The sequence below is a fragment of the Bombyx mori genome, chromosome 27 (assembly GCF_030269925.1).
Source record: "Bombyx mori chromosome 27, ASM3026992v2".
NCBI classification, from domain to species: Eukaryota; Metazoa; Arthropoda; class Insecta; order Lepidoptera; family Bombycidae; genus Bombyx; species Bombyx mori.
In genome coordinates this window covers 8,230,964-8,257,273 of record NC_085133.1, presented here as the reverse complement: position 1 = coordinate 8,257,273, position 26,310 = coordinate 8,230,964, and the positions used below count along the sequence as shown (strand labels likewise).

General features: G+C 35.2%; 1 protein-coding gene across 2 annotated transcripts; it reads right to left on the bottom strand.

The window, feature by feature from the left end:
- Window positions 1-1,150: 1,150 nt before the first annotated feature.
- Window positions 1,151-25,810, bottom strand: LOC101742290 (sodium- and chloride-dependent GABA transporter 1). 2 transcript variants are annotated; one of them, XM_021353650.3, is made up of 12 exons: window positions 25,751-25,810; window positions 16,030-16,229; window positions 15,382-15,653; window positions 14,084-14,185; window positions 13,458-13,629; window positions 12,160-12,350; window positions 11,237-11,417; window positions 9,992-10,116; window positions 8,604-8,848; window positions 6,436-6,639; window positions 4,927-5,094; window positions 1,151-4,408 (listed from the first exon to the last, which is right to left on the bottom strand). In XM_021353650.3, the coding sequence occupies exons 2-12, from the start codon at window positions 16,083-16,085 to the stop codon at window positions 4,316-4,318; spliced, it is 1,809 nt and encodes a 602-aa protein (XP_021209325.1). In that variant the 5' UTR covers window positions 16,086-16,229; window positions 25,751-25,810; the 3' UTR covers window positions 1,151-4,315. The 2 variants fall into 2 exon arrangements, with proteins under 2 accessions (XP_021209325.1, XP_004923491.1); XM_004923434.5 differs by lacking the exon at window positions 25,751-25,810 and adding an exon at window positions 20,536-20,735.
- Window positions 25,811-26,310: the final 500 nt, after the last annotated feature.

Below are 26,310 nucleotides of genomic sequence, written 5' to 3'. Positions count from 1 at the left end.
AAATTCGTGCGTATTACAATCGCCGGGCCATCGGAATTGGCTAAAAAATTTGTTTATGGTAACAGCGAAACTATGGTTTTGCTATCGCGGGACCAAGGCGATCGCGTTGTTACATCATAAGTCTATGTTCGTAAGGCATTTGCAAATGATCGCTAAAACGCGACGTGATTCCACTAATACGTTGACCAAATACGTTTATTATTAGCGGAGTGACGTTATTATTTTAATTTGCAATCCGGAGGTTTCCGATGATTAAAATATTGCTTTAGATTTTCGTTTGGCATGTGCCAAATGCTCGCGGACGCCTGAGAGTCCACCACGGGGTCCTGCCTGGGATTCTTACAAGGCTTCTTTCCACCAGCACCCATAGACGCAACACACTGATTTTCTCAATGGGTCGCTATTTTTATCTGGTACTACATTCAGCAAAGCACTGCTCTTGCTAGGGAATGTGTTCTCAAATTCTTGCAGACTAAGCCCCGTGAGCTCACCTACCAGTGAAAATGACGCTAGAATAGCCCCTCAAGGCTACTGGCAGATGAGTGGTTCCGGAGTCCATAGACATGAGGTCAGAATGTTGGTGCTAATATATGCGGACAGAATACGTCATCTTGGTGCCAAGGAATATTTTCAAAGGCTTAGGTTTCAGAGGACTTAGGGATTTCAGTTTTAAAGCCGACAAGACAAACGATCGACCTTATGTAAGGGCGGAATTTATGTTTTGATGTCTATGCGCTTTGATAAGCACTTAATATGAGGTAGACCGTGAGCTAGCCTACCAATCTGAAGGAAGTGCGGAATTGCATACATGGGTGGAAGAGCTCACAGCCCACCTGGTGTTAAGTGGTTACCGGAACACATAGATATATACAACGTAAATTCCGCCATCCACCGTGAGATATGAATTATAAGGTCTCAGTATAGTTACAACGGCTGGGCACGTGGGCACTCATGAAACCGAAACGCATTCTGCTTCACGGCAGAAAATAGGCAAGGTGGCGGTACCTATACGTGCTGACTCACAAGAGATCCTACTACCAGTCGAATCTCAATGCATTCCCATAGACGTGAGCAAGTAGTTGTTTGATTAAAACATTTTGCGAATATCTTATGAATACACTGATGGTACTGGGACAAATCAAATCACAACTTTTAAGTTAAACAAATAAATATATTTTCATGATTTAATATAGAATCTAAAAAACAAAACACTTTTTCTCTCTACGATATGTGATTGACTAAGAAACATTTAATTACATTTTGAAATAACATGTATTTATATGATTATTGATTACTTTTAAAAATGCTATGAAGTTTTTCATTATACGTAATATTAACGTCATTTGTCTTATTTTATAATTAAATGATAACGATTGGAAAACATTTAAATTAAAAATTCGTTTGACAAAATGATGGTTTGGTTTTTTTTCCTTTCGACTTGCATCCTTGTCCTCAACCTTTCGGTAAAATTTGGCAGAAGATTGGAAAGCCCTGATCATGAATACTCAAACCAATACGATCAGTATCTTTGACCTGGTTAACGTCACAGTCTAGAGCAGCCTTTCCCTAAGTGGGCGATAACGCCCCCTTGTGGGCGCTGCAGGCCTATAGGGGGGCGGCAAAAGACTCAGAAAAAAATGGGGGCGTTGTGTAGAGGCTTGAGAGGCAATTTGTAATTCCATCTAGGAGGACTCTTAGATACCAACTGAGCTCTCGCCATAGTGGTTTTTAGGTAGGTTAAAAAATGGGGGCGCTAAAAAATTCTTTATTCTCAAAGTGGGCAGTAGACAAAATAAGTTTGGGAGCCCCTGGTCTAGAGGTACACGCGGGTCAAACTTCATGGTATTTTTAAATTTATAACTCCATTTCAAAATGTTCTGTTTCAATTTGTTGTTTACTTCAAAATGACTAAATGCCTTATACTATTTATGAATTACTCAACCGATAAGAATATATTTGAAATTATTGAATCAAATAAGAAACGAAAACGACTACTATAATTATTATTAATGAATGAATTTGTTATGTAACTAATCGCTCAAGTTTAGTAAACAATACAAATGGTACTGGAATTTATGTAAAAACAATATAGAAATATACTAAACTGTAATGTTATGTCTCTAAATGAAGTAATTACCTAAATACCAGAATTCTGCATATAGCTTCACTTAAAATTTAAAGTGTAAATAAAATAAATTAAATAAAATAAGTGTAGAAGATTATTACATTAATTAAATTTTCTGGAACATAGATGTTAAATAAATAAATCTATTACAGGAATTTAGTATTAAAATGATTTTTATTCATGTAAATTATTTTAAGGAGCGATTTCATCATTATTAATTATTTTTTTGTGCAGCTGTTTTCAGTATTTTTATTTCTGATTCCAATATTGTTTTGAGATAATCATATAATAATAATAATATTCATTTACCAACTAAATAAGTAATAATGATTATTGATTAGATAAAATTACACAGAATGTTAATTCTTAAATATCTATAAGATTACAAACTAGAATAAAATTTCTAATTTCTATTAAACACTTTTAAAATAAACCGATAGAATAACATTCAAAATTGATTAAAGTTTTTAATAATTTTTGTAAACATTTTATCAACTACCAATAAGTTTCCATTACATTCTTAAAAACAAAGAAGAATGTTAAAAATTTACCGAAAAATAAATGATGTTCTTTTATTAAAGAGTACAGCAGAATATAATATTTCTTATTTAATAGAGAATATAAGATTAAGTCTTGTAAATAAAACATATTACACAAACTTTTAGAACGAATTAAAAACAGCCCAGGCTATGTAAAAAGAGTTATTAAAAATATTGTTCAAAGATAAATTTCTCAAAATTTTAATAAAAGTCATCTACAGTATAAGTTAAGAAGATTGTTAAATTTTAGCACAAATATCTTTGGTCTCACACATTAGTATTGTCGAATAAAATATAATATTTAAACTAAACTAAATAGGCTATTATAAATTAATGGTATTTAAAGCTGATTAACCAAACTAAAATTAATTAACATAATCAAATAACAAGATTAAATATTTATTAATTAACCATCTAAGTATATAATATAAATTACAGCTAAGTATTTTTTTAAATATTTAGAACACTAATACATTCACATTTAACACCATATAGATTCAAAATTCACGCGTCGAAGTGCGCTTTAATCATAATATAATTTTTATTCATTTTAAACATCAATAATTAGCATAAACTAGCCCTTTAAGGATAAAATAGTATTTTAGTATAACTCTAGAAAATACTAGGCTGAGCTTATAAATGAAAACGTGGCTAAAATTACGACAATGCCTTTATAGTCAATTCAGTTGATTGTTTTTTGAATGTAAATTGTGTTTTGGTGTGCAATAAAGTGTATTCTCTCTCTCTGTCTCTCTCTCTCTCTCAGTTATGTAGAAATATTTGTTTATGGAAAGTAATTAATTTACTTATTCTTTTATTTAACAAAATTTAATATTGTCACCGAATTTGCGTTTGAGCCACAAATTATTTAGAATTTCGGTGCACGTATTCTTCTGTTGTCTCGATTTTAGCCACATAATATCTTAAAACTAATCTAAAGCATTAGCTACATGGAAGACAATAATAATTAATATCATTCATACTTAAAAATACATTAAAAATACAGCATATAATGTGAACATACGTGAACGCGTCGCGGATATCGGAAAGTCATCAAATTGTCTTACGCTAAAATATTAATGTTTTTAAATAACAAAAATATTATTCGAGATAAATATTTTGGGTAACATCTAAATAATTTGACTAAATAGTTTGCCCGGTTTTATGACGGGGATCTAAATATTTTTATGTAAATAAATTTATTTATCATATAATCTATTTATTATCTTTTAAATAAATTGGCATATAATTTGGCACGTCATAAGTTATATTTGTGCGTAATATATTAGAATATATTTGTTTACATTGTAACGTGTGTACAAATGCGTTATTATTTACTGAAAATAAAACATTCGGATCTTTCGATTTGTTGTTATACTTTCATTAGAATCCTTTAGGAACCCTTCAGAAACTATGCAAGTTCGTTGTAAAATAATATATATATGGAAAATGAAATCACATCGTATTTTTTATATCGCAGGCGGCGTTGCGATACAAAAAATAGTTTAACTACATTACATATATACTATTATAAATAGCAAGAAATGATTTTCGTCTCCAGATGTTTTTATGTTGATAATTTATTTGGTTTGTTTTAATCAATATTCCCATTTTAAACTTATCATGAACTTGCGTAAATATGTTCGCGGCTCTAAGCTTTGCCATGTTTTGCTTGTTCTTCAGCTTGCATCTTTGTTCGTAGAGATGGCACGTCTTCGGGAATGCGTACGATCGTGTTGAATTTCTTAAAAAATAATCACCGATTTTAATATTTTTTTTAATTTACAAAACTATACTCATAAATCTACAGTGTTTTTTACGGATGTTCCGTTATAACTACTGAACCATGCATCCGATTGACTCGAAACTTGGTATCCATGTAAAAAATACATGTACTTAATGGATAGGCTAATATTTATATGATGAGAATCTTTGTGGGGGTGAGAAATTATAATGCTAATTTTAAATGCCCAGCGAAGCGGACGGGTACAGCTAATATTGTATAAAAACATTCAGTTAATGGACAGGCGTTCTCATGACGAACTGCCTTTAAAAGTTTCCCAGTACCCATTTACTTAAAACGTGGGAGCCTATATCCTTGAATCCTGAGGTTCAAGTTTCAATTGTGTGTCTATTATATCTAGTCTCTAACTATGTCTAGTCTATGGGCTGTCTCAGCCGTCAAACCACAATGCGTAACCTATTTATTTATTACTATTTATTTATTTATTACCTTAAAATAATATGATTAAAAAAAATTACCTCATGCCAGGTTCCGGGGGTGACACGCCACAGGTACACCATGTACCCAGGAATACACAACATCGAAGATAAAGCGGTAAACCATCCGAATGCGTGGGACCACCAGGGGTATTCGTAATTCATGTATTTGATTGGAGTCCACTGCACGAGATTGAAGATGAAAACGCTCTGAAATTCAATGAACCACATTTCTTTGAACATCACTCTCTCACTCACATTATTATTCTACGACAATAATCCTAGACGTTTGTATTGGTAGAAAACTTATATGTAGTGTGACAGTAGTGGTAATCAAACAACCAAACATAAATGCTTATGAATATTAAGCAAGCCATAACTTAATTCTATAAACTATTAGGAGCAGATAATTAAAAAGTTGTCATTATAATTTTTTTCTATTGCCTTTGTAGGCAGACGAGCATACGGCCCACCTGATGATGAGTGGTTACCGTCGCCCATGGACTTCAGCAATGCCAGGGGCAGAGTCAAGCCGCTGCCTACCGCTTAATACTCTCCACAAGCCTCGTTTGAAGAAGGACATGTCATAGCGCTCGGGAAACACCGTGGAGGGGAGCTCATTCCATAGCCGGATGGTACGTGGCAAAAAAGATCTCTGGAAACGCACTGTGGATGACCGCAGTGGCTCCAGGTAGTATGGATGAACTCTACTCTGGTGGCGGGCAGTGCGATGGTAAAAACGAGACGTTGGTATCATCTCAAACAATTCCTCAGAGCACTCCCCATGGAATATGCGGTACAAAATACAGAGGGAACCGAAGTCCCTCCGCAGACCCAGAGGCTCCAAACGATCCGTGAGAATGGGATTATCGACAATCCGAACGGCTCTCTTCTGTATGGAGTCAAATGGAAGAAGCTGGTATTTGAGAGCCCCGGCCCAGATAATTAGAATGAATCGAATTTTCAGAATCACTACCTAATCATAGTATTGTTACGCCGGTAAGAGTAACGCCATCTATCGCCTAATAGCCGAAACGAATATAAAAGAATCTAGTAACATCTAGAACGCTCGAGAAGTACAATGTCATCTATTATCAGATAGCGGAAGTACGCAACGAAAGTGCTCGACTTGTGAAAAATGCTCTCGACAATTCTGGGAATGTCGTATCGACTATAAAAGCGTCGCAGAGATGGCACATAGTTAATTAGTAATCGGAACCACTCGAAAAGAAACAGCGAACGGATCACCTGAAGCGAAGCGGAAGAAGCGAATTGAGAATTTTAAAGTGTTTGTGAAGTGTTTTAAGTGTTCTAAATGCTAATACAGTTTTAATTTCTACTTTGGTGGAACTTTTTATTTAAAATTTTACTTACATATAAGGTTCTATTATAATATATTAATTTAAAGAGCTGAGTTATTTATTGATTGATTTTATTTGATAGTATTTAATAGATCAGGCGTCAAAAATAGTCACAAATCAGGTAGATTTTACTAAAATACTTGTAAATTATTTATTATAAAATTATCCGATCTTACTATACTATACTCACAATGCAAATGGCAGGAGTGAATCCAACCCAGCAGAACTTCCACCAAATCATTGGGTAGTATCCGATCATTTCCTTGATCCCGTCATAGAAACGGTTAACACCGAAGGCCCACGAGATGGAGACGCACTCAAAGAAAATGAGGAACAGCAGACAGAAACCAGAGACAGCGTACGAGTCGAGGATTTGAAAAACGTACATGCCACCCTAAAACAATATAATTAGTTTTAAATGACCAATCTCGGTACTTTTTAATGCGCTTTTATTAGCTTCAGACGTATGTACCTATGTTTGTAACGAATCTTTGAACATGATTTTGACCCTCTTCAAAACGTCGCATTAACTCGAAATTCGGTATACTTATTAAGGACCGATGACAATTTAATATTAAAAAATATATTTAAAAACAAAATTGAAATTCAACTAAAAATTGAATTATGAGAAAGTGTTTACATTTACAGAATAAAATTCAACTAAAAAATAAAAAATAAATAATAGTTTAAAAAAACTAACAAAATACGCTTTTTTCCAACTAAAATTCCCCAAAAATTTTCCAAAAAAAAAATCCAACTAAAAAATAAAAATTAAATTTTATTTATTTATTTAAGGATTACCGACAGGGTTTACAGTATGACATAAAATAACATTGATATGTATAGAGCAATTGATAACTGCAACTCTAATTAGAGGCAATCATAGCATGCATTAGATTAATATATCAATAGAGATTTAACAATACTATTAATAATAATAAAAAATTAAAAACAAAAGAAAGACAACAAGGACAGTAATACCCGAGTACTCAGACCAAGGCTGAGGCTGAGGTTCAACAACAACTTTTTATAATTTTGTTCTTGAATATTGGAAGGGAATCACCAAATATGTCAAGGTTTTCAACTTTTCTGACTAGATTATTATAAAGGTTAGTTAGACGAGGAGTAGGTCAAAAGAGCAACCTGGATGGCACCTTCAAAGAGAATTTATTGAGGATGGATTGGAAGTCAACAGTACCGCTCATAACTTGATGTAAAAATTTTTAATAAATTTGAATTAAAAATAGTGTAAGAAAAAATTATTTTATTGTAAGTAAAAGCGTGGGTGCATGGTATCAGTAGTGATAAATATTTTATGGACAGTATGAGTAGAAGGGCTATTTTGATAATATCCTGAAAAGCACCCCAGGCTTCTTTACAATAAAATCTTTTTTTCTTACACTATTTTTAATTAAAATTTATTTTCTATTTTTTAGTTGGATTTTCTATACAAGCGTATTTTTTTAGTTTTTTTAAACTAAAATATTTATTCCTATAAGAATATCAACCTATTTTGTTTACCTAGTACTAGTAACCTATTTTTATTTAGTTTATAGTAAAGAGCTTTATTGTTATCAAAAATGTTATACTATATTTTCGAGAACATTTGAAGGCAAAGTAATAATAATTAAAATCTTGAGGTGTCAGTGATTATGGTCGAAATTCAATCGCTGGACTTAATTGAGTCAATACCGTAAAAATAATTGTTAAAATATTGAATTTTGGAGAGATATTTATTATTTCACCAGCGCCTTAATATAAGTGATTATCAATAATTGAATTGAGGCAAATTTACTCTTTAGATCTTACGGGTCAACATGGATAGAAAGATACAACTCAACTGGCATTTAGGGATTAGCAAAGCCTAAATGTAAATTGGTGTTTTGCTAACTGAAACCAGATCTTTGTGCATAATTTCGTGTAAAATGGGAAGATTTTTACTGACTCCCATTAGTAGATGCGTTCACGGCCTTTATTGGATTAAACATACCTTGAGATATGAGGTTAAAGTTTTATCAGTTTGATAGTTTTGCTGGGGGCACTTCTTAGGAAATTAGTTTTATTTGAAGTTGCTTGCTGCTTTTTACTGGTGGTAGGACCTCTTGTGAGTCAGTACGGGTAGGTACCAAAGCCCTGCCTATTTCTGCCATGAAGCAGTAACGCGTTTCGGTTTGAAGGATGGGGCAGCCGTTGTAACTATACTGAGACCTTAAAACTTATAACTCAAGGTGGGTGGTGCATTTACGTTGTAGATGTCTATGGGCTCCAGTAACCACTTAACATCAGGTGGACTGTGAGCTCGTCCACCCAACTAAGCAATAAAAAAAAAACAGTCAATAATAATTCATATAAACTCACTTCAGAGATACAAGACAATCCGACCAGGTAAGAAATAACGCAAGTAATTGCAATGAACACTTCCTTTCGCCTTCTCAAGAGTTTAGGCCATTCGTCGATGACGGCGGTCACGAAGCCTTCCATGGTGCAGAACTGGCTGTCCAAGCCAATGAGGAGTAGCATGAAGAAGAACAGGCAAGACCAGAGCGGGGCACCTGGCAACTGCAGGACGGCTGATGGGTACGCCAGAAATGCCAAGCCCGGACCTGAAATGCAAAATATATAAATAAAAATAAACAGAAGGAGCTTTGTGAAATTCTACTCTGAAATATACATATCGTCTTTTCGCATTAAAAGTGTACAGTTTCCGAAAATATTCGAAATTGAGTTAATATGCGGAATCATTTGGTATCACCAGTATTTTTCTCATAAATACTGTCAAAAGAGCGTAGTTTAGTTTTAGTTTTTTTTTTTAGTTTACCTATATTTTGACTACTATTAACAAAATTAAAACATAATTTTACTTTACTTTAAAAGACAGATAATGTAACTGAAAAAAACTAAAAAATAAATGTTGCAAAGATGATGATTAAAAAAAATAATAATAATAATAATATATGTTAATGTAATGCATGCTGTGATTGCCTCTAATTAGAGTTGCAGTTATCAATTGCTTTATACATGTCAATGTTATTTTATGTCGTACTGTAAACCCTGTCGGTAATCCTTAAATAAATAAATAAATATGTTAAACCTTTACAACACTCTCCTGTAAAATTTAGTATGTTTTGAGACTATACAGTTTTAATGCCGAAGATGATATATGGCTATTAATTTTTCGGCGTCCGTTCTATATTCGTCACATTTATTCTTCGTTTCCGCATCATTAATTCACCATTAATCATTCGTCATATTTATTTTATTTCAACACAAATCTTCCATTAGTTAATATCCCATGTAAGTGGGATAAAATGGATGTAAACTAATATATTGAGTTAAACCAGTCATATGACTGTAAGACTAGGTATTGTTGATGTCCATGAACGATGGTAACCACTGGCCATCAGATGGGCCGTATGCTCATCTTCTTAGTAAGGCCATAAAAAACTACTCTAATATTATATCGAGGGGTGAAAGGCTATTTGGTTTAAGCTGCACTTCGCTTAATACGGGACATTTATCTTTGTAATTAAATGTCCGTTTTATTGGGTATTACTATCAATATAATTCGCTGTTTTTAATTGAACTTCAATTAAGCTTACCACATTCAAATAGCTATCTGTTATGAAATTTTTTGCAAACTTTAAAATTAATTGACTCTTCAGTAAAGTTGCAAAAATATACATGTATTACGTTATATACTTTTGGATATGGAAATGCAATAGGAAACACAGAAAAGCCAACTTTACCAGAAGCGGCCACTTCAGCAACAGGACGCTGCTGTTCATGCGCCATAAAGCCAACCACAGAAAAGATGACGAAACCAGCAAACATTGACGTGCTGGAGTTAACAGAGCAGACTATCAGAGCGTCCCTGGGAAACAAAGAATCATTATTTAAACTAATATATAAATCTACAGTGGTTTTTACGGATGTTCCGTTATAACTACTGAACCATGCATCCGATTAACTCGAAACTGGGTATCCATGTAGAAAATACATGTACTCAATGGATAGGCCAATATTTATATAAGTGTTGAACTCCCTACACCAGTTGCGGGGGTGTTAATGATGAGAATCTTTGTGGGGGGTGAGAAATAATAATGTTAATTTTAAATGCCTAGCGAAGCGGACGGGATCAGCTATAATTTATAAATCTACAGTGTTTTTACGGATGTTCCGTTATAACTACTAAACCATGCATCCGATCCGAAATCCGAAACTTGGTATCCATGTAGAAAATACATGTACTTAATGGATACGCTTATATTTATATGAGTGTTGGACTCCCTAATAATAATGACAATAAAAAATAATGTTAATTTTAGATGCCCAGCGAAGCGGGCGAGTACGGCTAGTAATCTTATAAAGGTAGTGCTTATAAATAATAATAAATAACTGGAAACAAATCACGCATGGTCATCTGGCTTCGTATCAGGATTCCCTGTGTTATGGGTACCAGAGATTGACACACACATACTTATATACGTGTAAATGTAGATAATTAGCACCCAGACAAAGAGCAAACAAACGTGTGCATCACATGAACGTTTGCCCGATGTGGGAATCAAACGACCTTATAGCAACATTCACGGGAACTAACTATAGCACCACCGAATCAGTCAGAGTTATAGAAGTAATATCAGAATTTGTTGTCCGAAGCGGTGTGGTTCTGTTGCTCAAATGGTAGGTGTGACAGTGGTAGCTTCGGTAGCCCTCTCGTTAGTTTAACTATAAATAACTGGACCATAGGCCAAGTGGTAACTAATAGTAACTGGACCCACTAGTTCACTTATGACCCCAGAGATAGGTTTTTCGTAATTGCTCTTTTAACTCTTGTTTCGCCACATAAACGAGTTAATCACTTGTATTTTATGGGATAAAAATTTAAGTAATGTAAGATATACTATAAAACTTCTCTGTAACGGTTGCCAAATTGTGCCCATACTTAATATTAATAACAAAATAAAATAATTAAAAATACCAAGGCTTACTTGTAAACATTATTAGTGAACTTGTTGTAGCTACCAAGAGCTACTAAAGTGCCCAGGCCTAATCCGTACGAGAAGAAGATTTGAGTGACAGCGTCAATCCATACTTCAGACTCCAGTAGCTTGGACATGTTTGGCATCACGTAGAACTTTATCCCTTCCAAGGCTCCCGGTAACGTTATACCTGGCCGATAAAACGGTGGGTTCAGTAATGGATTTTAGACACAAAGGTGTCTTCATCAAAAATTTAAAAAATCGGCAATTTAAATGAAAAGGTGAATGAATGAAAGGCAACCATTTTTTAATTATGGATTTTGAAAAATTTATTCTCCGAACGATATTTTATTTGTAGGACGCGCAATTCGACTTAATTAATTATATAGTAAGTAATTCTCAGAAATAGAAATCACGATATTATATTCGATCACGAAAACATAACCATTGCCATCCGCCTGAAAGCATGTGATCCAAATATTTCGTTTTTCTTTCTTCTTCTTCTTCCTCTTATCCCAATGTTGGCGCAGGATGTCTTCTTTTTCTGTTCAGAGCCATCAAAATATCATCATCATTCACACCATTCTCTCTCATATTCTTTTCAACACAGTCTATCCTCACGCAGACACTCTTTTCTAACCAATGGTTATTTGATTTCAGAAATAGACTTAGCGGGTTTATCCAGTGCTAGTGTGCTGTAAGCTTTATTGCATTAACTATGAATTTTCTGGGTTTACAGATATACCGTAATAAATACATCAGGTTCAACATGTAAGGTCTATGGGCCCCGATAACCACCTAACTAGATAGATATCCATGAACTTGTTCACCCATCTACGCAATAAAAACAAAAAGCATGTTTGTAAACATCATGCGTAAACACATATTTAAGCGTCCGGAGTTGTAATTTTAATTTACTTTTAAATAATTACCTCTAATTAACAGCACGGTAAGCAAAAAGTATGGAAACAGTGCAGTAAAGTAAACAACTTTGCCTGTCCATCTCACTCCTTTCCAAATGCAGAAGTAACACAGAACCCAAACGAGAAGCAAGGTCCCGGCTAATTCCCAGCGGATGTTGCCAATATGCTCGATGCCTGATGAAATCTGTAGGGCGCGGCGTCTGTGGAATTATACGGCTTGCAGATTTTGTTTTTATTTTCCAACCTATGTAGTACAAAATGTAGTACAAATATTTCATATTACTCTTTGACTTAGACATAGTCAGTGGTATAATGGGCATCAGGGCATGATAGAGGGTACAAGACCGCGCGGCAGATCACCGTTACGATGGACCGACCAAATAAAGGCAGCTCTAAACGGTCCCGTTAACGAGTGCACAAGAAGGGCCGCGGTACGCGAGGAATGGCGACGTCTGGTGAAGCGCACCACCAACCCAAGTGATGACCACGACCACTCTGCCAAGAGTGCATACGACTGAGAAGAAGAAGAAGTGGTATAATAGATTTCGTGGTCCTCGTTCCTTTTCTAAGTTTTTCCAATTCTATAACTAAGTTTTCCATCAAACAATTTGAATTTTTTTAGCAAGACACTTCTTTTGGCTTCTAAATCTTAATTAATTAGTAGGTCAGGTTAAGAAAAATTTAAGGAATATAAGTATTCTAATAAAGTTGTATTTCTTACATAGGTATATTGCAAAATTCCCTAATCGATCTATATATAAAACGGAGAATAGGATATTAGTCCGTATTTATGATACGCTTATTTATCCAGCATTCTTGACGATCTCACTCCTATCTATTGCTGATGTAACAGGCGCCAACTCCCAGCACAGAACTCAGTATTATAAAAAAATCGGTTTGAATGTATTATTAATAAGGCTCCGTAAACTATCGAACAAAAAGAAGTTGCAAAAACTGTTATAAGTGTTGTGTAGAAAAACTTCAATTAATATGCGTCAATCATACTGTTTTAATCGCTAACTTGTCCAATATAATAATGCCTAAAACACTAAAACATTACTCACAATAGCTTGACAATATTAATATATACAGATATACGTATATTTAAAGTCTATGTGTGTTCCCACTTAATTCCGTAATGGCTGGACTGATTTAAATGAATTTTTTAGAAAATCTTCAGATGGACCTGGTGTGTGATCTGGTGAGTTTGGCGGTTATCGGATCAAAATCGGTCAACAAAGCGGCGCAAATTAGCGCATATACTGAGTTAAATTGTGCACAGGATAAACAATTGGATATATACTTACTCCCAAAATTCCTTGACCGGATCAGAGAGCATAGCTTTGGTGAAGTTTTTGCCGTTGAGGATGCAATAAGTCGACATATCCTTGCTAGACCAGCAAGTCAGATTCTTACGATCGTAAGGGTTCACGCAACTCGGTGTGTTCCAGTAATTGTCGCAATTACGCCAAGGGACATCTGCGTGGTAACAATTAGGTACAGGTATATTTGAATGAAGGTAATGGATACTTGAATCATCAATCATCAGGCTTATTTATTAACAAATAATACTCTATAAACACGTTCTGTAAGCAAAGCTCATAAAATTCGTAAAAAAAAATTATGAGTGCGAATGGATGGTTTGTTTTTTTATTTGTAAAGGGTACGTTATATACGAGATGGAAAAATTACCTCAGGAACCACCTGGGGCTGAGATTATGGGAGTTAGACTTAACAATGTGTATGACGTCGTCAACCTTAAAACGTGATCCCGAAATCTCAATTGTATTCTCTAAGCGTTGTTACTTCCTCAAATTGGAATGCGTGACAACGCGGCAAAAATATTCAGTTGAGCCTACCTGGGTGGGATCACAATGCGTCCTACCATCGATAATAGCATATATTTGTGCACACTTTTGGAATGCATAATTACCTGAACGCATCGACATGAAGAAGTAAAATATAGCCCAGGCCAGAATTACGATGTAGTAAACATTCATCCAACAGGACATCACGGCTGCAGCGTAGCCAATGCCTATAAAATAATAATAAAAAAAGTTCAATGGTCAAAACCATAATGGCGAGTTATTTTGCGCTTTTTATTCTACTAAAGTGTTTTTCTGTAAATTTATAAATAAGATACTCGGCAGTGGGAAATGCGGTAAACGTATTTTCTAGACTCATCTCAAACATACATGTAATACAAAATATTCAATATTTATCCATTATTTTTGAAGCGCTTCCGAAGGAGACAGTCAAAGGCAGCTGCTTCGCGAATTCATCCACTACCGGATTAAAAAACATAATTATACCGGATTAAAACGCAACCACCATTACCAATAATTAATACTATTCTAAGATAGACTAGTAGGTAACAGTAACCTAAAAATGTATCAGCTTGAAAACGAAAAATAAATCAAAGCGTAATCTGGATCTTCTGTTTCTGAAACCTAAAATGAATCAAATGCTAAAGATGTTTGAAATTATTAACTCTTTTGCGTTGAAACATTTCAAAGATCGCATCTAAGAAACGATTCCGAGATTATCGCATTGTCTCTTTGTTTCAAAATCCCGTTTTATCATTCTAAATTGGAATTGCAAATTGATTTCGGATGTTCCAAAAGGATCGTTCAAGGTAACAAAAAAGTATTTTACAATTGATTGAAGTTTTGATCGATAAATTCTAGATTTTGGGTTCGAATTTTTGTGACATTTCCAAAATCCAATTGACCTTCCGAAATATTTACAAATGCTTCAAAGTCAATTTGAATAGTGAAATGCATTATTAAGCGCGACTACGGAGTTCTAATTTTGTATCTGTTTAAAAAGTATAACTTTTTGAGCCGTTTTAAATAATTCGAATGGGGACGTATTTAGGATACTAGCAATTTCAAGAAATCCCATGGAATACAATAATATGAATTATTTTGTTTAATATCCTGAAGACGATACTGAGGATCACCACGACAAAAGATTTATTGTATCTTTTTTCGAACCATGGAAATTTTGTTGAGTAAGCAGTTTTATTATCTTTTATAATAAAGTATTATCTACAAACTAAATTCTAATTTTACGATTCTAAATTCTAATATTGCCTCAATAAATCTACCAAACAGGTTCAGACTAAACTGATCCTTAATTCCGATAAAATAAAATCCAATACTCATTCTCTCAAAAATCATTATGAGATTAAAATCACAAATTCAAGATTATTTATCGAATCTAACTCACCTTTAAAAATCGGGGCGATCTTAAAAACGCCGAGGCCTCCAATCGTCAGCATTTGTCCCATGGCCAGTTCCATGAAAAACATCGGTATACCAGCGAGGAAGAGTGTAAGGAAGTAAGGAATGAGGAAGGCTCCCCCGCCATTCTTGTAACAGAGGTAAGGGAAACGCCAAACGTTACCAAGTCCAATGGCCAAGCCAACTACAGAAAGGATGAAGTCTAGCTTGCTGGCCCAGGATTCTCGCTCCGGCAAATTGGATTTGATCGCGACGTCACTACGAAAGTTTTTATTACCATTTAAGTGATTTTTAATGGACATACTTTTAAATATCTCGAACCTAACCTATTACTTTTATCAAGCCCTGCAAACTAAGTATAAATTTGTCTAAGAGGAAATAAACCATGTAATAAAACCAAATCCAAAAACATTATATTTCAGCAATATTACTGATAGGGCATACCATAAACCCGCATGGGCTGGTATCACCGTCACGGTTCACGTATCAAGACGGGTGGCTGCAATCGCCTTAGTATGTTCATGAGCTTTGCTGAACCACTTGGATTCTGATAGTTTCGCGATAGAACCAGGCAATATACTGTGAGAATGTGAACTTACATTACGCCGTATTGGTAATATAAACTTTTCCTTACCTTGGCTTGCTTGTTCCCTGCACGCTAAGTTCAATATCATCGTTTTTCACGTCCATCTCTTTATCTTGTTCTCTCTTCTGTTTTCAATCCAATACTTTTTCGTACCAATCCTTCGTTTTATTTACTTTTAATTTAGATTAAGTAAACTGAATCAACATTTTTATATAATGTACGAAGGCTAGAAGTATGTTGTTGAGATTCTGCAAAACAAATGAATGTACATTGGTTACGGTTTTTATTGATTCCGAATTAAAATGTTGCAGTAGTCATGCATGTCACGTGACAATAATACTGTTTCGCAAAAAATTGCCAAATTGAAACTGAAATTTTGAAAAAGTAATTCAATCAAAATGAGTCAGTTTCATAATGAAATTAATTCGTCACTATCTTACTGAATATGTTATTCTAATTTGCCATGACATGGCTGCCGTTGAACTATTATATTGTACTAGCGACCCGCCCTCGCTTCGCTTCGGAAATTGTAATTTATTACTGATTTCTCCACTGTTTAATGGATGTTATTATACATATAAATCTTCCTCTTCAATATTAAAAAAACCGCATCAAAATCCGTTGCGTAGTTTTAAAGATTTAAGCAACATTTTAACAACAGGACAGAGAAAGCAACTTTGTTTTATACTATGTAGTGATTAGGTATATTATAATATACTACATAATATTACAAATATAACTTTACAGCCCAAAAAAGTTCCTAAATAGGCTTAAATAGCTTTATGCATATAGAGCGCAAAATAAAGAGTGAAAGGTATAATTTTACATACCAGTTTGAACCAAAAATAAAATGACTTGGAGCAAATTGCGAAAGACAGGGCTTTGCTCAATAGACCAACGCACCGAATATTTTTAGTCGGAACTTGTATGAATTTTCTTGAAATGGTCGTTAGTGCGATTTGGGTTTTGGTCAAATTTCGTCCATTTTGGTAATAGATAGAGATAAGAATATTCGATTATATTAAAACGATAATTCGGAATGGAGATCCATAAAACGGTATCCAATAAAAGGTCATATTTACTGCGCTCACACTCTGAAGGGTACGGAAGGTGATTCACCGTTTTTACGACATACATTTTTACGTCTCGTTGCCGAAGCCATGTACTTTATATCTTTACAAAATATCGCCTCTATAATAGAAATAATAACGCCTCTTTATGTTCAGGTAGGTACATATATTTTCATATACTGGTTCATACATTTTTACTGGTGGTAGGACCTCTTGTGAGTCCGCACGAGTAGGTACCACCACCCTGCCTATTTCTGCCGTGAAGCAGTAATGCGTTTCGGTTTGAAGGGTGGGGCAGCCGTTGTAACGATATTGAGAACTTAGAACTTATATCTCAAGGTAGGTGGCGGCTTTCCGGTTGCAGATGTCAATGGGCTCCGGTAACCGCCTAACACCGGGTGGGCCGTGAACTCGTCCACCAAAGTAAGTAACAACAAAAAAAATTATATATATATAATACTGTCAATTGGTAGAGGTACTCGCGATCTACCCACTCCACTAAGAAGCTCAGATACCATAACGTGATCAATGGGGCTTACATGGTGGTAGGTCATATTTTGAGCCAGCCTAGATAGGTACCGCTCTATCTATTATGATGACCATAAATCTATCATGCGTTCCGGTTTAAATGGCAATATCTTCAACCTCATGTTTCAAGGGGGAGGGTGGTACCACGTTCATGATGTCCATTAGCTCTCATAACCAGGACCAGGATTCGACTTACCCGTCTAGTGTAACGATGCCCTGATTGTATCGTTACTAGAGTGACTACTCTTCAAGCTTTATTTCAGTTTTATGGCAGAAATACGCATGACCCATGGGCTTAGTTAGAAGGGGGGATGTAATTTCCTTTTTTTTCGGCCCTGGGATATGGTCTTTTTTTTTCGGGTAGGGAGCCAAACCTCCTACGAAGTTTCTGCGCTCATGGGGCACGCGGGGTACGAGAGACTTGACTGTTTGCAGATGTTGGGAACAGACCCCGGTCCTAAGAATATTTTTAGAATCCTACCGCACTAAACGATTATGAGGGATGATCTCTAACTTAATCCAACAAAAATCATTGCCCAACTTATAAAAATTGTCAATATTGAAGATCTCATCTCTTAAATCTCATTTTATCATCAACATCCTACTCAAATATGAGATGATCCTTAATTAGACTTATAAAATTAAAATTCTACGATGGTTGTATTATTATTTCAATTTTCACAAGGTAAATTATGTGTTAGCTACATTTTCGATGCGGCTCTCCTAATCGGCTAGACTTATTCTATTTTTTTTGAGGATTTTTAGTAAGATCCCAGTATGGTCTATATGGTCAGTTTTATATTTAGGAGTAACGATAAAGGGAAGATCTTCCACCGAGCGGGTGAAATTGCTCAGTAAGCCAACGCTCCAAATGTTACGTGAAAGAAGTTTCACATGCACTATTTTTTATTATTTTTAAACTAATCCCGTATGAATTATCATTATTCCTTTCGAATCACTCTTATCCAAGAATTTTTAGACGATTTCTTTCATTAATCTATATAATAATACGTGAAGCAAAAGCTTTGTACTCCTTTTTACGAAAATTGCGCGGACGGAGGAGTATGAAATTTCTCACACTTATAGAGAACATAGAGAAGTGCAGAACTCTAATATTCTTTTAAAATTGTGCATTAAAAATACATTAAATCAATAAAGAAAACATTACACACACTATCATGTATTTGACACAACACATACGTATAAATATACTCTTTGTGTATTGTCAATTGTGAAACTTTTGTTATTCTATATACCTAGTCTGTGGTTAAATTGAAAATAGATTAATATTGTTTGTCTTTAATACTATTTATTTATAGTGTAGTTATGGCGAAATCTGTATTATTATAGAAGTATAATAGTGCTTGACAATAGAGCCATAATAATGTTTAAACTTTTAATTTCAATTAATTATAGTCGAATTTCGACTACTGTGGGGATCACTAATATACATTAACATACGTGACACGATTAAACACCTTGAAATAATATTTTTGTTTTTGTAGGCATAAACGAATCGGACAACCCAATTTTATTATGAAGCCTGTATTATAAACGTCGGTCTGTCTGTTATCTTGATTGGCATATGGTCGGTTAATAATTTAGACGCTTCCGAAATCGACCGCTCTGTTATTCAAACTAGTCTACATACAACGATTGAAATTGCAAACATTAATCATTGAGATCTCGGGATGAACTTATTTTAGCTTATATTATTTTTTATTTTAGCTTCGCCTTAACGTGTAGTCATGGGACTCAAACCGGAAGTGTTGCTAACACTGGCCCTAGCAAGAGCAGTGCTTTTTTTTATTGCCCTTGTAGGCAGACGAGCATACGGCCCACCTGGTGGTGAGTCGTTACCGTCGCCCATGGACATCAACAAAGCCAGGGGCAGAGCCAAGCCGCTGCCTACCATTAAGTACTCTCCGAAAGCTTCTCACTATTTTTAATTCAAATTTATTAAAATTTATAATCTATTTTAGTTGGATTTTCTATAAAAGCGAATTTTGTTAGTATTTTTAAACTATTATTTATTTTTAATTTTTTAGTTGTATTTTATTTTTTTCAATTTATTTTTATTTATTTTTTAATATTGAATTGTCGTCGGTCCTTAATAAGTATACCAAATTTTGAGTTAATCCGGCGTTTTGAACGGGGTCAAAATCATGTTCAAAGATTCCGTTATACATCTGAAGCTAATAAAAGCGTATTAAAAACGATTTCCCATCAATAAGTAAATATCTTTTGGGTATTCCAAGATATATGTACACATTGATAGCTTAGCACGCAACTTTATTCGCGTATATCAGGGGTGGCCAACCGGTAGATCGCGATCGACCGGTCGATCGTGGCTATTAGTTCAGTCGATCGTGGCAAGACAGAAAAATATAAATACATAGAAACAGACTGCGCAACGTAATCACCAACTTCTCCGCGCATCAGCTTCATCTTGTATCATTTGTTAATTACCATAGTTCTCTTTTATTATATAACTAGCTGACCCGGCAGACTTGGTAGTGCCTCAATCGATAAATAAAATACCTAAACTTTTGTATAAAATAAGCTTAAAATAAACAAAAGCAATTCGTTCGACAGGGGGACACATCAAAGGAAAACATATTTTTTCACCATTTAAACCTTCTCTGGACTTCCACAAATAATTCAAGACCAAAATTAGCCAAATCGGTCCAACTGTTCTCGAGTTTTAGCGAGACTAACGAACAGCAATTCATTTATATACATATAGATTTCAGGTTTATTTTAATATTTTTGTAATAACAGTAAATATGCTACTTATTTGTATACTGAACTACATGGTTTCATATAATTTCAGGAAAAGTAGATAGCACAATGTCTCGTCAGAAGAGTCTGGGTTCTAATCAAGTTGGCCACCCCTGATGTATATCAACGCCTTAAATGAGCACATTATTAGTGCAGACATTAAAAACGAGCTTACATAAAGAACACAGCATGACCGCTCACGGCACACTCACACCGCACTAAACACAAGTCAAACTATCGCGCGCAACATTGACTGGTTTCGCGACGTGTTTTCCAAACGAAGCCTCATACTGGAATGCCATGAGACCACTACAGCAGATAGAAAATAAAGAATGCCGCGTACATGTGAACTGTGATGCTGTCGAGGAGCGAAAGAATTTATGGACGATGTCGGCTTCCCCTCCGGATGATGGAAGCAGATCAACGACAAATTGCACGGGTCATTGATACGACGGCGCAGATTTATCTCGTACCTATCGTTCCCAGTGTATTCGACGGTGGCTCTTGCAATATCTCGGATTGATAAATATGTTTAGTATTTCCCATTTTGATTTCGCTGTACCTATGTATCTATTAGTGAACGTAAATGCTTTTTTCTTTCTTTACATTTTGATTTTGCAATACCCATATGTATGTATGTATTATTGAACGTAAATGCTTTTTTCTTTCTTTCCATTTTGATTTTGCAATACCTATGTATCTATTAGTGAACGTAAATGCATTTTTTCTTTCTTCCCATTTTGCTTTCGGAATACCTATGTTTTTTTTTTTATTGCCTTTGTAGGCAGGCGAGCATACGGCCCACCTGATGGTGAGTGGTTACCGTCGCCCATGGACTTCAGCAATGCCAAGGGCAGAGCCAAACCGCTGCCTACCGCTTAATACTCTCCACAAGCCTCGTTTGAAGAAGGACATGTCATAGCGCTATGTATCTATTAGTGAACGTAAATGCTTTTTTTCTTTCTTTTCATTTCGATTTTGCAGTACCTATGTATCTATTAGTGAACGTAAATGCTTTTTTTCTTTCTTTTCATTTCGATTTTGCAGTACCTATGTATCTATTAGTGAACGTAAATGCTTTTTTCTTTCTTCCGATTTTGATTTCAGAATACCTAGGTATCTATTAGTGAACGTAAATGCATTTTTTCTTTCTTTCCATTTTGATTTTGCAGTACCTATGTATCTATTAGTGAACGTAAATGCTTTTTTCTTTCTTCCGATTTTGATTTCAGAATACCTAGGTATCTATTAGTGAACGTAAATGCATTTTTTCTTTCTTCCCATTTTGATTTTGCAGTACTTATGTATCTATTAGTGAACATAAATGCTTTTTTTCTTTCTTCCCATTTTGATTTTGCAGTATCTATGTATCTATTAGTGAACGTAAATGCATTTTTTCTTTCTTCCCATTTTGATTTCGGAATACCTATGTATCTATTAGTGAACGTAAATGCTTTTTTTCTTTCTTTCCTTTTTGATTTTGCAGTACCTATGTATCTATTAGTGAACGTAAATCTTTTTTTCTTTCTTCTCATTTTGATTTTGCAGTACCTATGTATCTATTAGTGAACGCAAATGCTTTTTTTCTTTCCTACCTTCTCTAGTAACCTCGAGGGATTACACTAGATTCGCAGAACGAGTAGGTGAGCTCACGGGGCTCTAACCTGAGGAGTAAATTCAATAATATACACCGATACCTCATGACTTAGATTCTTGTGCACAACATTTTCTACATTAATATGTCATTATATGATTCATTTTTTCTGGTGAATATTAAAAAAAAATGTAAATGGAACTTTAATTTTGCTGGTAAACTTAATCTTGTCAAAAATTATCATATTTTTTTTATTGCCTAGATGGGTGGACGAGCTCACAGCCCATCTGGTGTTACTGGAGCCCATAGACATCTACAACGCAAATGCACCACCCACCTTGAGATATAAGTTCTAAGGCCTCATGTTTTAAATACATTTTTATAATATTTGATATTGTTAAAAGAAATATCAGTAAAAAAAAACAGATTATTTTTCGTTATCTTCTTTGTCTGTCAGCCGATTCGTTTATTTTGTGTAGTAGTATTGTGCATTTGTGTAACTGGTGGTAGGACTTCTTGTAGGACCGCGCGGGTAGGTACCTCCACCCTGCCTATTTCTGCCGTGAAGCAGTAATGCGTTTCGGCTTGAAGGGTAGGGCAGCTGTTGTAACTATACTTGAGACCTTAGAACTTATATCTCAGGGTGGGTGGCGCATTTACGTTATAGATGTCTATGGGCTCCAGTAACCACTTAACATCAGGTGGGCTGTAAGCTCGTCCACCCATCTAAGCAATAAAAAAAAATAAAAAATGGTAAAAAAGAGAAAAAAAAAACATCGGTAATCGGTATGTTCATATACACAAAAGGTATGTATAGAACAAAATGTGTGTCTACCCGCCTTTAAAGGGTCGTTCTATTGAAACCGTGGAATGTTTTACGTAACTTATTGACAGGGGTTGGTTCTCATTGAGGTATTCGAAAGGGATATTTGGAAAACCCTATACCCATCAATATAAGGGTTTTTGCACTTTATATTATATATTAATATTTTATTAACATAATTTAATTTCTTAGGGATCGTTTGGAACCTCTGGGTCTGCGGAGGGACTTCGGTTCCCTCTGTATTCTGTACCGTATGTTCCATGGGGAGTGCTCTGAGGAATTGTTCAAGATGATACTGACATCTCGCTTTTACCATCGCACCGCCCGCCACCGAAGTAGAGTTCATCGATACTACCTGGAGCCACTACATTCATGCACAGTGCGTTTCCAGAGATCTTTTTTGCCACGTACCATCCGGCTATGGAATGAGCTCCCCTCCACGGTGTTTCCCGAGCGCTATGACATGTCCTTCTTCAAACGAGGCTTGTGGAGAGTATTAAACGGTAGGCAGCGGCTTGGCTCTGCCCCTAGCATTGGTGACGTCCATAAGCAACGGTAACCACTCACCATCAGGTGGGCCGTATGCTCGTCTGCCTATACGGCAATAAAAAAAAAATTAAGAAATTATGCTAAGAAATAAACTTAGCATTTTATAAATGATCTTGTTTTTTTTATTGCCCTTGTAGAGAGACAACCGTATGGTTCACTTGGTGAGTGGTTACCATCGCCCATGGGTATTAGCAAAGCCAAAGAGCAGAGCCAAGCCGCTGCCTCCCAAACACCTTTGTATTATACTTATAATGTTGAAAATTTACGTAATTTAAATAATAATAATAATACTACTTTTTAAAATGTTCTTATGTTATAATTAGATACTTGTATAGGAACCAATAATTAGAAAATTTACCGTACATTTGTTCGCTTTGTATATGTATATATAGGTATGTTTGGTTGTACCTAACGGAGCTCCAACGAGTCAGAATACGTTTTAAAGCAAGACTGTCCAAATAAGAAGTTTATTATTTAATTAGCTGTAATTTCACGGAGATTAATCTCGTGATTTTTACTGTCATTATATAATATTTTACATATAAAATGATGGAACACATAAATGAATATTGTGTTAAGTGCTTAATGTCGAGGTTATTTTTATTGCCCTTCTTGGTCAAGTCACGTCTACGACATCATCTGTGTTGACGAATCTTGGATCTATGCCTACGATCCTGATTCCAAACAACAATCTACAATCTGGGTCTTTCAAGACGAGCCAAAGCCGACTAAAGTTGTTCGTTCTCGAAGCACTTTAAAGAAGATGGTGGCCACGTTCGTTGGAAAAACCGGTCATGTTGCGACTATTGCCCGTGAAGAACATAGAACGGTTAACGCAGAGTGGTATACCACAGTTTGTTTACCACAAGTCATCGCGGAACTTCGAAAATCTAACTCAAAGCGACGACATCATCCTGCACCATGGCAACGCAAGCTCACACAGCGCTCGTCAAACGATTGAGTATTTGAAGCAGGAAAAAGTAGCAATTCTTGACCATCCTCCATACAGTCCTGACCTAAGCCCTAACGATTTGTTTACATTTCCTAAAATTAAGAAAAGTCTTCGTGGTCAAAGGTTCCAGTCAAGTGAAGAAGCAGTCGACGCTTTCAAGTCAGACATTTCGAACACCCCCGCTTTAGAGTGGAATAAATGTAACTGGTTTGAGCGAATGGAAAAGTGTATTAAGCTACGCGGTAAATACTTTGAAAAACAATAAAAAGGACTATAAGGTTCTACTTGTGTTTTTTTTCTTCAAACGACAAAACTTAAAAGGTATGCCTCGTACTAATAAAATAATTTGTGGAAAATTAAGGCTTTAAGTGTTGTTTTCTTAATATTTATACAGAAAACGCAATTAAGTATTTTATTATTCTTTAACATCGAGATTGTAGTACATAACATCTCGATGTTCTTTAACAACTTTTAGAATATCCTTTTTTTATTGCATAGAAGGGTGGACGAGCTCACGGCCCACCTGGTGTTAAGTGGTTACTGGAGCCCATAGACATATACAACGTAAATGCGCCACCCACATTGACATATAAGTTCTAAGGTCTCAGGTGTAATTACAGCGGCTGCTCCATCCTTCAAACCGAAACGCATTACTGCTTCACGGCAGAAATAGGCAGGGTGGTGGTACCTACCCGTCCGGACTCACAAGAGTTCCTACCACCAGTAACACTCCATGTCATTATATATATATTATGTACTTTAATATAAGTTAACTGACGTTTTGTTTTAAGAACTTGCATGCTGGTTGTTTTTAGATTAAATAGACTGAAGATTGTATTAGTGTGACGTGTAAATAAGTTCAACAAATATGTTCGTATTTAAACAATTGGCTTTTTTCCCCCCCTATCCATTCGCTAGTAGTCTAAGAGGCTATTTCAGCTGCGCCCGGGCGGGATTATATACTATGTGTATAATTAAGTTGTATAAGGTATTACATTGTGAAGTTTCATTAAAATCCGACGAGTAGTTTTCACTTGAAAGAATACCTAAAAAAAGTCCATCCATCGACACAGACTTTGGTAAGTTAAAAAATATATTGTATTTCTTGACTAACCGTAGGTATGTGACAAAAAGACATTTCACTGACAAACATACATTTAAATAATTATATAAATGAGTACTTTTAAGACTAAGACTTTTTTATGAAAGCCTTCATTTTTTAGATTTAGTAAAATAAATGTTAACAATATTCCAATGCCAGTTCGAACCAGACCTCGTGTCATTAAATTGGCGGCATAAACCCTAGTCGACATCGATGGGTCTGGTAATCACTTAGCACTAGATAGGCTTCGAGCTTGTCTCTTAATCAACGACAAAAATGACGACAGCAGAATGTAAACACATTAACGCACGCAAAACAACACAACGCTAACTTGAATGCTTATAATTAAGTGTTACAACTACAAACTTACCAAACTGCTTGGAAGCGATCACGGGAAATTTGAGGCAGTCCGCCCACGACGGAGTATGGTGTTGAATTGTGAACAAAGAAACATTTTGGAGCCACAGTATCCTGGAGACTGCGCATGCGTACAGATAAATGTGATCCTTTAGCTGCAATACTAGAGATTCTCGATTTTAAGACCGAAATCGTGAAAAACGGGAGTGTAGGTAAGAACATCTGGTGTGACACAGCAGAAAGTTTCGTTACCGTTGAAGCTAGAAGAGCTTACGATCTATCTAGTTCTAATTGGTTCTCTTCGCTAACAGACATTAGAATTGAGAGAGGCATAGCCACGTCGATCAATTTCCATCGCTAAAAACTTTTCATTTGGTATTAGCATGAACAGTTCGATGTTTTTAATTTTGAACTTCAATAAAGTTTACACCATTTAAAAACTTTAAATGGTGTAAACCTGTAAAGTTGCAAAAATGTCGCTTAAAGCTTTCACCCGTCGATATTATAAAGTGTAATTAAGTAATGTTGTTAATTTTTGGTATGTATCAGTAATTAATAGTGGTATTAATTTCT